Source organism: Bombina bombina, chromosome 1, assembly GCF_027579735.1.
Source record: "Bombina bombina isolate aBomBom1 chromosome 1, aBomBom1.pri, whole genome shotgun sequence".
Classification (NCBI taxonomy): Eukaryota; Metazoa; Chordata; class Amphibia; order Anura; family Bombinatoridae; genus Bombina; species Bombina bombina.
Window position 1 is genome coordinate 1,552,757,757 of NC_069499.1, and position 12,680 is coordinate 1,552,770,436.

Consider the following 12,680-nt stretch of genomic DNA (forward strand, 5'->3'; position numbering starts at 1 on the left):
TGTTATAATAAAAATAATATAACTTGCTCTTTTGTACACAGAAGATGTTTTAAACTCAGTGACTTTTGTGTGATGGGTGTTATTGCTTTTGCTGGCTGTCCCTGGTTAGACCCCTGAGTTGTAACATTTCTGAGAGGCTTGGCTTTTGTACAGAGCCTTCAGGATGGGGGGGGTCATTTCCTGGCATTGTCCATCTTCTTCCAAACCTAGCTGTGTCAGTGTTCTGCAGCTCTCAGATATGGCCACGGCTGCTGTAATCTGCTCCGAGTACCTACGATGTCCTGTCTGCTTAGATCTGTTCCAGGAACCGGTCACTATCCCCTGTGGTCACAGCTTCTGCCTGATCTGTATCACCCGATGCTGGTCCCTGCAGGGAGCACCCACCTCCTGCCCTCAGTGTCGCTGCCATTTCAGGTCTGACTCCCCACCCCGGCTCTGCAAAAACAGCATTCTGCACAAATGGTAGAGGACTTTTCCAACCCACAAGGATGCAGAAATGAGTTACTATAGATACCAACCAAACTCCAGTGCCAACCACACCAGTGGGAGACACTGCTGGCAAGAGTGGCAGTAATGCGTCCATGTGCTGGAACCCTGCTGAGCTCACCAGTCCCTGGGTAAGTGGTACAGTGAGGTAACTATAGTGATATTTTTACACACACACACACACACACACACACACACACATATATATATATACACATACACACACACCTATATATCTATATATACATACATACATACATACATACATACATACATACATACACACACACACACACACACATATATATATATATATATATATATATATATATATATATATATATAGTACATGTGTATAATATACACATACATACATACACACGCACACACATACACATATATATATACATACATACATACATACATACATACACACACACACACATATATATATATATATATTGTTAGGAAGAGTGGTGTTGGGGCGCACTGTTCATAAAATTAGTAGCCAATATATTATTAATATATTATTGATAGTGGTATCGAAGTAGTTGGTGTAGACTGAAAAATCAAATTGTTGTGTCAAACAGATTGTTCTATGCAATATATCTACTATAAATATTTTAAACAGCGGCAATTGAATCAGTTGTATCAAAACATATTAGCAAGTGTTATTTTGTATTTGAGTAGAGTGGTGTACCAATCAGATTAATTAGATTTCCTGAAAGGAAAAAAGTTTCCGTTTCTATTACGGTTAAAGGTACTAAAAATTCACTTAATATGACATCATAGAATACACTAAAGTTCACAGGTTTTTGTAGTCCCAAAAATTCAAGTAGATTTATTTAGAATAAACAACGTGGAATAGATAGTAGTTTTATATCTGATCCTTATGCTGTAAATAAATGCCCACTTACTAGATATGACCTCAATCCTATGAGGTAAGTGGGAAGCGTCTTAAATAAATACAGTTGTCCCCCAGCAATCTGGAAACGCTGCTTCTCTGCCTCTTTGGTGTTGTTAGAAACACTGCTTTCCTGCTTCCTTAGTAATGGTAGAGATTTCTTTCTCCCTCCTTTTGGAATTTGCTTAGTTATTCCCTCAGCTCCCAGTGATGTGGAATATATAGATAAGGGAAATTTTTGCTGTATTTTGTTTGGTGGGTTTGTTACATATATATATGTTACATATATATATACATGTGTATAATATACACATACATACATACACGCGCACACACATACACACATATATATACATACATACATACATTACATACATACATACGCACACACATATATATACATTCATACATACACGCACAAACTCATATATATACATACATAGATACATACACATGCGCACAAAATCACACACATTCATGTATATATAAATATATACATACATACATACACACACACACACACATATATATATATATATATATATATATATATATATGTATATATATATATATATATACACACACATACATACACGCACACACACATATATATATATATTTACATACATACATACATACATATAATGTGCTTATTCTGATGGTCTGGGAGAAATTTAAAGCTCCCCAGATTGCTGATGCCTTTATTGAAATCTTCCAAATCTATAAAAGATCAAACAGAACAAGACACTCTTCTAATGTGCACTAACTGCTCAATAACTTAAACACAGGGGAAAAACACGCTAACGAGATCAGTGCACCTAATATTGCTTATTAAGCAATCCGTAAGAATTAGCAGCAAGGAAGGTTCATGATCATGTGAGATGGTATTTGCTAGGGTATGGTCCAGGCAAGAGGATCTGTCTGCTTACTCACTTTATTAATGTACCCTTTGCAGATCTCATGCCTTGCACAGCGCAGAGAGGTGACACAAGGATTCTCCGACATGGTGCGTATCTTGCAGGCTTCGGGCTTCCGACTACTTCAGTTGATGGAGTGGGCAGAAAGCCAGGCACTGGGCAGGGCAGAGAGGCAGGAGTCAGAAGAAGGACTCAGCATGGTGATAAATACCAGGGGAAGAACAGTGCCAGTCTGCTCAGGTTGTGCCAAGTGAATTAGCTGACCATGTCAAGAAAAAGGTGAATCATTTTTATATATAAATAATTCATTATTTCATGTATTCCCAATTACCCATTCCATTGGCTGCAATGTATTACATTGTTTGCAAACAGATATTTTCCCTATATTTTCCTGTTGAAACCTCCACCTATACTGAAAATATGAATATTGCTATATTTTGTATAGAAAAGTTAGCAGCTGTATTTATTCTCCCAATGGGGGCGGGAGAGATAGAAACTAAAATGTTAGTTTTTTTATTGCTCTTGCTATTAGCATTTGGGTATACAGAAATAGATAAGATAAGGAGGCTTTTGTGTATAGAGAGCAATATGGAGGTCTGCTGTACAAGCTCAGCCCATTGTGGTTTGTGACTTGTGGTTTCAATGAGCAGACATTTATTTCATATACAAAAATAAACCCAAAGGAACAATTTCCAATACATTTTATACTCTGCAATTGATATAACAAGTAACTGAAAACACATTAATGGGATTTTTTTTTAACAGTACTCTGTCCCTTTAACTGTTGCTCTTTCATTTATGACAGAACTTTTTGTGACAACAGTTTATACAATTCATCATCCTCACCATTTAATCTGCAAATAGAACCTCATATTGAAGTATCTCTGTCCTACATCCACTCTTCTGCATTGGCTCTTATTTAGTCTCAGTACTTTATTTAATCCAGGTGTTTTTTTATATTATGTATTATGTTTACATGAGAAACTAATCAGTTTTGACTAACTTGATGACTGTATACATTTTTAAGCACCCTGGGAATTTGTCCATCATCTATTTTAATGTGACTCCTAACCTCTTGTTCCAAGTCAACACATTTTTGGAGCATTCAGAATATGAACGTAAAAGTCACCGGGTTTGATATTTCCTGTTTCGTATCTGTTCCTTTGATTGTGACTTCTTCCTTTAGAGACGCTTTTAATTTCATCTAAAAGAAACTGCATTTCAAAGACAGTTTTTGAAAAATTCCTTTTCTTCTTTTGAATAACCAGCATTTTCTTATCAGACTGTGGAGGAGTGTTCCTTTCACCAATAAAGATGAAGGAGTAATGGTACTGATATTATGTTGATCTTTGAAGAGATGATTATTTATTTAACATTTATTTTATATGCTAGATAGCAAGTATCAACTATCAGTTAGGTCCTAAATATATAGGCTTATAGCACAGGTTATCAATATCGCAGGTCCGTGCTAAGATTAGTGCGCTGTATGATATTACAAGTCCATGGTAGAACAGAATTACCAGAGAATGTTTAGTGCAGCCAATATCCATTTAACATGCCCTAATCATCACTTATATTACAAGGTAAAAGTCATAACAGTGCTAAAAAGTTAGCGTGACTTAGACCTGAAGTAAAGTGTTAGAGATACAAGAAAAGTATAATAAATGTATATATATATAATATTATAATATTTGTATCCATCATGTAAATACTCTAGGGGGGCTGCAAAATATATCAAACATTGTAAATAATTTTGTCCCTTTGCTTTTCTTAAAGTTACTGAGCAAAATTTATTAATCAATAATCAATGAGTACCAGCACCTTTTTTTTGAGTACCGGTACCTTCTCTTTTACAAAAAAAGCAATGTGCATATATATATCATACAGAAAGTCCAGCACTCACTTACAAGCTGTCAGCTAAGATTAAAAGCAAAAGTGGAAGAGTTAGTTACCGCATCTGGCCAAATGGGATAAGCCCAGGTACCACATCAAGGTCTCTTCCAAAACCTGAGTCCCTAAACAGCCACACAATGCAAGCTCTCAATCCAACAAACTGGGAACAAGTGAAGGGTACACAGGCTTATGTAATCACCCTAGACATATAAAAAACATGGAAGGGGACTGCACTCTCAGACCGGACCGGGTACACATCCCATGACCCTGCAACATGCACAGCCCTGGGTGCACAATAGCACTCTCAGGAAGCTGCACTGACTGGCTGTCTAAAATCAAAACTAAATCCACTTTTATGCCACAAGTGACACAATTCCCACAAATTGACAAATATCTAAAAGTAGTAAGCAGGGATATTCTCAAGCTACAGAGGAAAGGGATCTCCAATCTGAACAAAAAAGAGCAATCGGCACTCAAAGAAATACAAACATGGCCAGACATTATTGTAAAACTATTGGATAAGGGTGGGAATATCGTTCTATGGCCAAAGGATATGTATGTAATTGAGGCCCTCAGACAATTAGGAGACCAAAAGTGTTAGAAACTCCTCTTTGGGGACCCAACGTCAGACTTTCTGTCTAAATACAAAAATATTGTAATGAAATCATCAATAGCAAGGACCATTGATAGACCCAAAACAACAACATTATACCTTCTTCCATAAAAACAAGCTTACACCACCAGGCAGACCAATTGTCTCTGGCATAGGGAGCTTATGTGAACAAACCTCTAGGTATATAGATTTCAGGGATATTGTGTTATCATTACCCTCCTATGTCAGAGACACAATAGATGTTTTGTGAAAAATAGAAGGCATTATTTTGTATGAAAATACTTTTTTCTCCACATGTGATGTGGAATCATTATACGCATCAATTGATCATGATTGGGGCTGTTTTGCAGCAGAATATTTTCTAAAAATCGAAGCATCCGAGTGCATAGACAAAAAAACATTTCCTACTACAGCTACTCAGATTTGTCCTCAGCCATAACTACTTTGTTTTTAATGACAAATTTTATCTCCAGATAAGAGGCACCGCAATGGGGAGAGCTTGTGCCCCAACGTACACTAATCTGTACCTTGAATGGTGGGAACGGGAAACCGTTTTTGGAGAAAAAATGGCCAAATATATGGAGCATATTTTGTTATGGCTGAGGTACATTGATGATGTGTTTATATTGTGGGATGGACACATAAATACCTTTAAAAAAATTCATAAAATAATTAAACCTTAATGATCTGAATCTCAAATTAACATATGAGATTGATTATGATAAAGTAAAATAAAAACCAAAAAAAATGTGTAACCAAGGCTGTACACAAGAGGGCGCTGTGTGCCTAAACAAATATAAAGATTGCTGAATATCCCCAAATCACAATAGAAATATGCACATATGTGATCGAAACATACAATCTCCCCCAAAAAAAGATTTAGCTCCAAACTTGTTATTGGTGCCCAGAGTCTTATATGTAAGTCCCAAATAGTAGAATTGGTTTCCAACGTTATGGCTTGTACATCAAATATTCAGGCTGCTCTCTCCCCTCCTCCACTGTTAGATAGTAGATCTGAAAAGATGAAAACACAAGAGAGGCGCCCAAATGTGTGTATCTGTAGCAAACAACGATATTATATAGCAACCGATCTTAAACACAGACTACTCACACTTTCAATGAGCACACTTATGTGCTTGTAGTTGCAGGCTGGCTATCCGAGCTACCCAGCTGGCTCCCTCCGGTCACCGCTCACTCCCAGTCTGCAAATACAAAGTGCCCAAAAATGTGTGTATCCGTAATGACCAATGACATTAGCACCAAACTTTTCACACAGGGTACTCACAATTTGTTAGAGCACACCTATGTGCTTGTAGACACAGGCTGGCTATCAGAGCTAACCAGCTGGCTCCCTCCGGTCTCAGAACTCCTCCAATGCAGGTGTATGGTAATGCTGGTCTCACCAAAAAAATGTCAAAGCCAAAAAATAAAATCAAGGTCTTTATTTATATAACAATAATGGCTATGATACAAAGATTTGTATAGGTGAGCATATAGAAATATGCTACGCGTTTCTCTGCTCTATCGGCCGTTTCTTCAGGCATATTCTACATCAAACTTTCTTCGGCTTTTATAGCCTTAATTACCATACAACCTGCATGAATAGAACCTCCCTGAAAAGGGTGTGTGAACTTATTGACCAATCCCCATCTATTGTATTCTTACCTTGCGCTCAGATATGCTGCTCGCACTGGGTGTGTGTGGATCTACGCCCACTACCTATGTTAATCACTGGGGGATGTGCATAATAGTATGCGCAGCAAACCTGAGCTCAATTAGTGAGAACTTTTCTTACATATAGTAATATACCGTTCTAAGGCCTAGATTTGGAGTTCGGCGGTAGCCGTCAAAACCAGCGTTAGAGGCTCCTAACGCTGGTTTTGGCCGCCCGCTGGTATTTGGAGTCAGTGATTAAAGGGTCTAACGCTCACTTTTCAGCCGCGACTTTTCCATACCGCAGATCCCCCTACGCCATTTGCGTAGCCTATCTTTTCAATGGGATCTTTCTAACGCTGGTATTTAGAGTCGTTTCTGAAGTGAGCGTTAGAGCTCTAACGACAAGATTCCAGCCGCCTGAAAATAGCAGGAGTTAAGAGCTTTCTGGCTAACGCCGGTTCATAAAGCTCTTAACTACTGTACCCTAAAGTACACTAACACCCATAAACTACCTATGTACCCCTAAACCGAGGTCCCCCCACATCGCCGCCACTCGATTTAAATTTTTAACCCCTAATCTGCCGACCGCCACCTACGTTATACTTATGTACCCCTAATCTGCTGCCCCTAACCCCGCCGACCCCTATATTATATTTCTTAACCCCTAACTTGCCCCCCACAACGTCGCCGCCAGCTACTTAAAATAATTAACCCCTAATCTTCCGACCGCAAATCGCCGCCACCTACGTTATCCCTATGTACCCCTAATCTGCTGCCCCTAACATCGCCGACCCCTATATTATATTTATTAACCCCTAATCTGCCCCCCTCAACGTCGCCGACACCTGCCTACACTTATTAACCCCTAATCTGCCGAGCGGACCTGAGCGCTAATAGTATTAACCCCTAATCTGCCCTCCCTAACATCGCCGACACCTAACTTCAATTATTAACCCCTAATCTGCCGACCGGAGCTCACCGCTATTCTAATAAATGTATTAACCCCTAAAGCTAAGTCTAACCCTAACACTAACACCCCCCTAAGTTAAATATAATTTTTATCTAACGAAATAAATTAACTCTTATTAAATAAATGATTCCTATTTAAAGCTAAATACTTACCTGTAAAATACATCCTAATATAGCTACAATATAAATTATAATTATATTATAGCTATTTTAGGATTAATATTTATTTTACAGGCAACTTTGTAATTATTTTAACCAGGTACAATAGCTATTAAATAGTTAAGAACTATTTAATAGTTACCTAGTTAAAATAATAACAAATTTACCTGTAAAATAAATCCTAACCTAAGATATAATTAAACCTAACACTACCCTATCAATAAAATAATTAAATAAACTACCTACAATTACCTACAATTAACCTAACACTACACTATCAATAAATTAATTAAACACAATTCCTACAAATAAATACAATTAAATAAACTAGCTAAAGTACAAAAAATAAAAAAGAACTAAGTTACAGAAAATAAAAAAATATTTACAAACATAATAAAAATATTACAACAATTTTAAACTAATTACACCTACTCTAAGCCCCCTAATAAAATAACAAAGCCCCCCAAAATAAAAAATTCCCTACCCTATTCTAAATTAAAAAAGTTACAAGCTCTTTTACCTTACCAGCCCTGAACAGGGCCCTTTGCGGGGCATGCCCCAAGAATTTCAGCTCTTTTGCCTGTCAAAGAATAAATACAATACCCCCCCCCCCAACATTACAACCCACCACCCACATACCCCTAATCTAACCCAAACCCCCCTTAAATAAACCTAACACTAAGCCCCTGAAGATCTTCCTACCTTGTCTTCACCATACCAGGTTCACCGATCCGTCCTGAAGAGCTCCTCCGATGTCCTGATCCAAGCCCAAGCGGGGGCTGAAGAGGTCCATGATCCGGTCAAAGTCTTCATCCAAGCGGGGCAGAAGAGGATCTTCCATCCGATTGAAGTCATCATCCAGGCGGCATCTTCTATGGTCTTCCATCCGGAGCGAAGCGGCAGGATCCTGAAGACCTCCAGCGCGGAACATCCATCCGGACCGACGACTGAACGACGAATGACTGTTCCTTTAAGGGACGTCATCCAAGATGGCGTCCCTCGAATTCCGATTGGCTGATAGGATTCTATCAGCCAATCGGAATTAAGGTAGGAATTTTCTGATTGGCTGATGGAATCAGCCAATCAGAATCAAGTTCAATCCGATTGGCTGATCCAATCAGCCAATCAGATTGAGCTCGCATTCTATTGGCTGTTCCGATCAGCCAATAGAATGCGAGCTCAATCTGATTGGCTGATTGGATCGGCCAATCGGATTGAACTAGATTCTGATTGGCTGATTCCATCAGCCAATCAGAAAATTCCTACCTTAATTCCGATTGGCTGATAGAATCCTATCAGCCAATCGGAATTCGAGGGACGCCATCTTGGATGACGTCCCTTAAAGGAACAGTCATTCGTCGTTCAGTCGTCGGTCCGGATGGATGTTCCGCGCTGGAGGTCTTCAGGATCCTGCCGCTTCGCTCCGGATGGAAGACCATAGAAGATGCCGCCTGGATGATGACTTCAATCGGATGGAAGATCCTCTTCTGCCCCGCTTGGATGAAGACTTTGACCGGATCATGGACCTCTTCAGCCCCCGCTTGGGCTTGGATCAGGACATCGGAGGAGCTCTTCAGGACGGATCGGTGAACCTGGTATGGTGAAGACAAGGTAGGAAGATCTTCAGGGGCTTAGTGTTAGGTTTATTTAAGGGGGGTTTGGGTTAGATTAGGGGTATGTGGGTGGTGGGTTGTAATGTTGGGGGGGGGGGTATTGTATTTATTCTTTTACAGGCAAAAGAGCTGAAATTCTTGGGGCATGCCCCGCAAAGGGCCCTGTTCAGGGCTGGTAAGGTAAAAGAGCTTGTAACTTTTTAAATTTAGAATAGGGTAGGGAATTTTTTATTTTGGGGGGCTTTGTTATTTTATTAGGGGGCTTAGAGTAGGTGTAATTAGTTTAAAATTGTTGTAATATTTTTATTATGTTTGTAAATATTTTTTTATTTTCTGTAACTTAGTTCTTTTTTATTTTTTGTACTTTATCTAGTTTATTTAATTGTATTTATTTGTAGGAATTGTGTTTAATTAATTTATTGATAGTGTATTGTTAGGTTAATTGTAGGTAATTGTAGGTAGTTTATTTAATTATTTTATTGATAGTCTAGTGTTAGGTTTAATTATATCTTAGGTTAGGATTTATTTTACAGGTAAATTTGTTATTATTTTAACTAGGTAACTATTAAATAGTTCTTAACTATTTAATAGCTATTGTACCTGGTTAAAATAATTACAAAGTTGCCTGTAAAATAAATATTAATCCTAAAATAGCTATAATATAATTATAATTTATATTGTAGCTATATTAGGATTTATTTTACAGGTAAGTATTTAGCTTTAAATAGGAATCATTTATTTAATAAGAGTTAATTTATTTAGTTAGATAAAAATTATATTTAACTTAGGGGGGTGTTAGTGTTAGGGTTAGACTTAGCTTTAGGGGTTAATACATTTATTAGAATAGCGGTGAGCTCCGGTCGGCAGATTAGGGGTTAATAATTGAAGTTAGGTGTCGGCGATGTTAGGGAGGGCAGATTAGGGGTTAATACTATTTATGATAGGGTTAGTGAGGCGGGTTAGGGGTTCATAACTTTATTATAGTAGCGCTCAGGTCCGCTCGGCAGATTAGGGGTTAATAAGTGTAGGCAGGTGTCGGCGACGTTGAGGGGGGCAGATTAGGGGTTAATAAATATAATATAGGGGTCGGCGATGTTAGGGCAGCAGATTAGGGGTACATAGGGATAACGTAGGTGGCGGCGGTTTACGGAGCGGCAGATTAGGGGTTAAAAAAAATATGCAGGGGTCAGCGATAGCGGGGGCGGCAGATTAGGGGTTAATAAGTGTAAGGTTAGGGGTGTTTAGACTCGGGGTACATGTTAGAGTGTTAGGTGCAGACGTAGGAAGTGTTTCCCCATAGGAAACAATGGGGCTGCGTTAGGAGCTGAACGCTGCTTTTTTGCAGGTGTTAGGTTTTTTTCCAGCTCAAACAGCCCCATTGTTTCCTATGGGAGAATCGTGCACGAGCGCGTTTTTGAGGCCGGCCGCGTCCGTAAGCAACTCTGGTATCGAGAGTTGCATTTGCGGAAAAAATGCTCTACGCTCCTTTTTTGGAGCCTAACGCAGCATTTGATTAAACTCTCGATACCAGAGTTAAATTTATGGTGCGGCCAGAAAAAAGCCCGCGGAGCGTTAACAGCCCTTTTACCGCCGAACTCCAAATCTAGGCCTAAGTAAGGTATATGGATCTTAATGTCACTCACAAAGGGGAACTGTATAACGGGAGTTACTTTTATCATACCAATTGCTCGTATGTGGATTAAAATAAATCTATATGTGTGTACATCGCACCTAACTGATTTAAAATATTTAGATCCGTACAATATATATAAATATCTAAAATAATTATTTACAATAAAATTATATATCCGCAAAAAAATATAATAATAACTTGACTCGAAGGCTCTACAACCTATATTGCAATTAGTCCCACAAAGTTCCAAGGACGTATGAGTGTAATATATGTGAATACACTTATAAAGTTGCGAGCATCATTTCTTAGTGTATTTCTTACTATGTAACCCTTTGAAGTAAATCTAAAGGTGTTTAATTATTCGTATAATGCACCTTATTGTCTAACAGAGTCACTAAAGGACCCATAATGCTTCTAATGTTTGTTATTGCTGAATCCATACAGAGCTCTATATATATTATACTCAAAAATATATAAAACTAACAGAAGTACCTTACTGATCTATTTTTATCATACCTGTTGTGCCTTGCTCATATATTTATATTGCACAAATGTACAGGAATTATTCTAATGGTGTGGTTACCTAATACCATTATTTCTGTGTTGGGACAATAATTAAACTATAGTGCTTATCTAACTATATAATTTATGTGCGATGATTCTATCATTGAATCATACGATTATTTTGTGTTAATTGTGATGTACCTTACTTAGTGATAAGAAGTGTATTCCCCCTTTAAAAAAAAATATATGTGATTATAAATTAATGTGGTCCCTAATAATACTAAACTATATAAGTACTTGATATATGTGTATCCATATTCTTCCTTATTAAGACCTATAATATAGGATTTTGTATTACTTATCAATAGTATTTATTATACATATATTATTAAATATTAATAACAAAAATTTATTGATGTACTAATTTAATAATGCAATCTTGTGTAATGTGAACTAGTTAAAGTGGTATATGGACCTATGAAACAAAGTACACTTGGATGATATTAACATCCTCTAAAAATGTGAATAATAATAAATAATAATAGTTGTCCCAAATAAAAATAATAATTTAATTGTATGTGGCTATGATTCTAGTATATATTGATATTTTTATTTTAATGGTCCTAGATACTCTATCTGGATCTATCTGAATCATATTGGATGGTATATAATTATATAATTGATGTTGTAGAAACTATCCTAGTCAAATATTAGATAGATAATTAGGTTAAAATCTATCTACTAGATGCTCTAAGGTGACAGTCCCCTTAATGGTTCCATTAGGAGGACAAATTAATCAACTTACATATATAAAGAGATATATTCCTATCATAAAATATGTACCTAGGTGGTATTGATCCAATGTGTCTATTTAAAAGGCTGCAGAATCAATCACTTCATTGAGCCCATTCGGGAACAATGTACCAAACTTGTATATCCAAAAAGTTTCGCGTTGACGCAACTTGGTAAATCTATTGTATTTGTTGGACCCTGGAATACTTTCTATTGGTGTAATGTTGAATGTGCACTTATCACCTTTGTGTTCTAGCATATAATGTCTGGACACACTATGTTTGTCTGATGAATTCTTGATATTACGAAAATGCTCACTCCACCTCGTACGTATATTTCGCGTCGTACGTCCCAAGTACTGTATCCCACACTTGCAGGACAACACATAAATTACAAAGGTGGAGCTGCAATTCAAATATTCTCCAATCTGGAATATTTCTCCAGTGCTATTGGCCTTGATGCTTTTAGTGCCATGTGTTATATATTTGCACATATAACATCTAGTTTTACCGCATCTAAAAGTGCCTATCCGCCCTTTGTT

The 12,680-nt window shown here is 37.5% G+C and overlaps 1 protein-coding gene across 1 annotated transcript in view; it reads left to right on the top strand.

Annotated features, from left to right (window-relative positions):
- Positions 1-238: 238 nt before the first annotated feature.
- TRIM47 (tripartite motif containing 47) overlaps positions 239-12,680 on the top strand; it is an 81,168-nt gene continuing 68,726 nt past the window's right edge. The window contains 5 exon segments of the mRNA XM_053688671.1: positions 239-452; positions 455-492; positions 495-617; positions 2,346-2,531; positions 2,563-2,586. Of these exon segments, the coding sequence (XP_053544646.1) occupies positions 239-452; positions 455-492; positions 495-617; positions 2,346-2,531; positions 2,563-2,586 (585 nt within the window).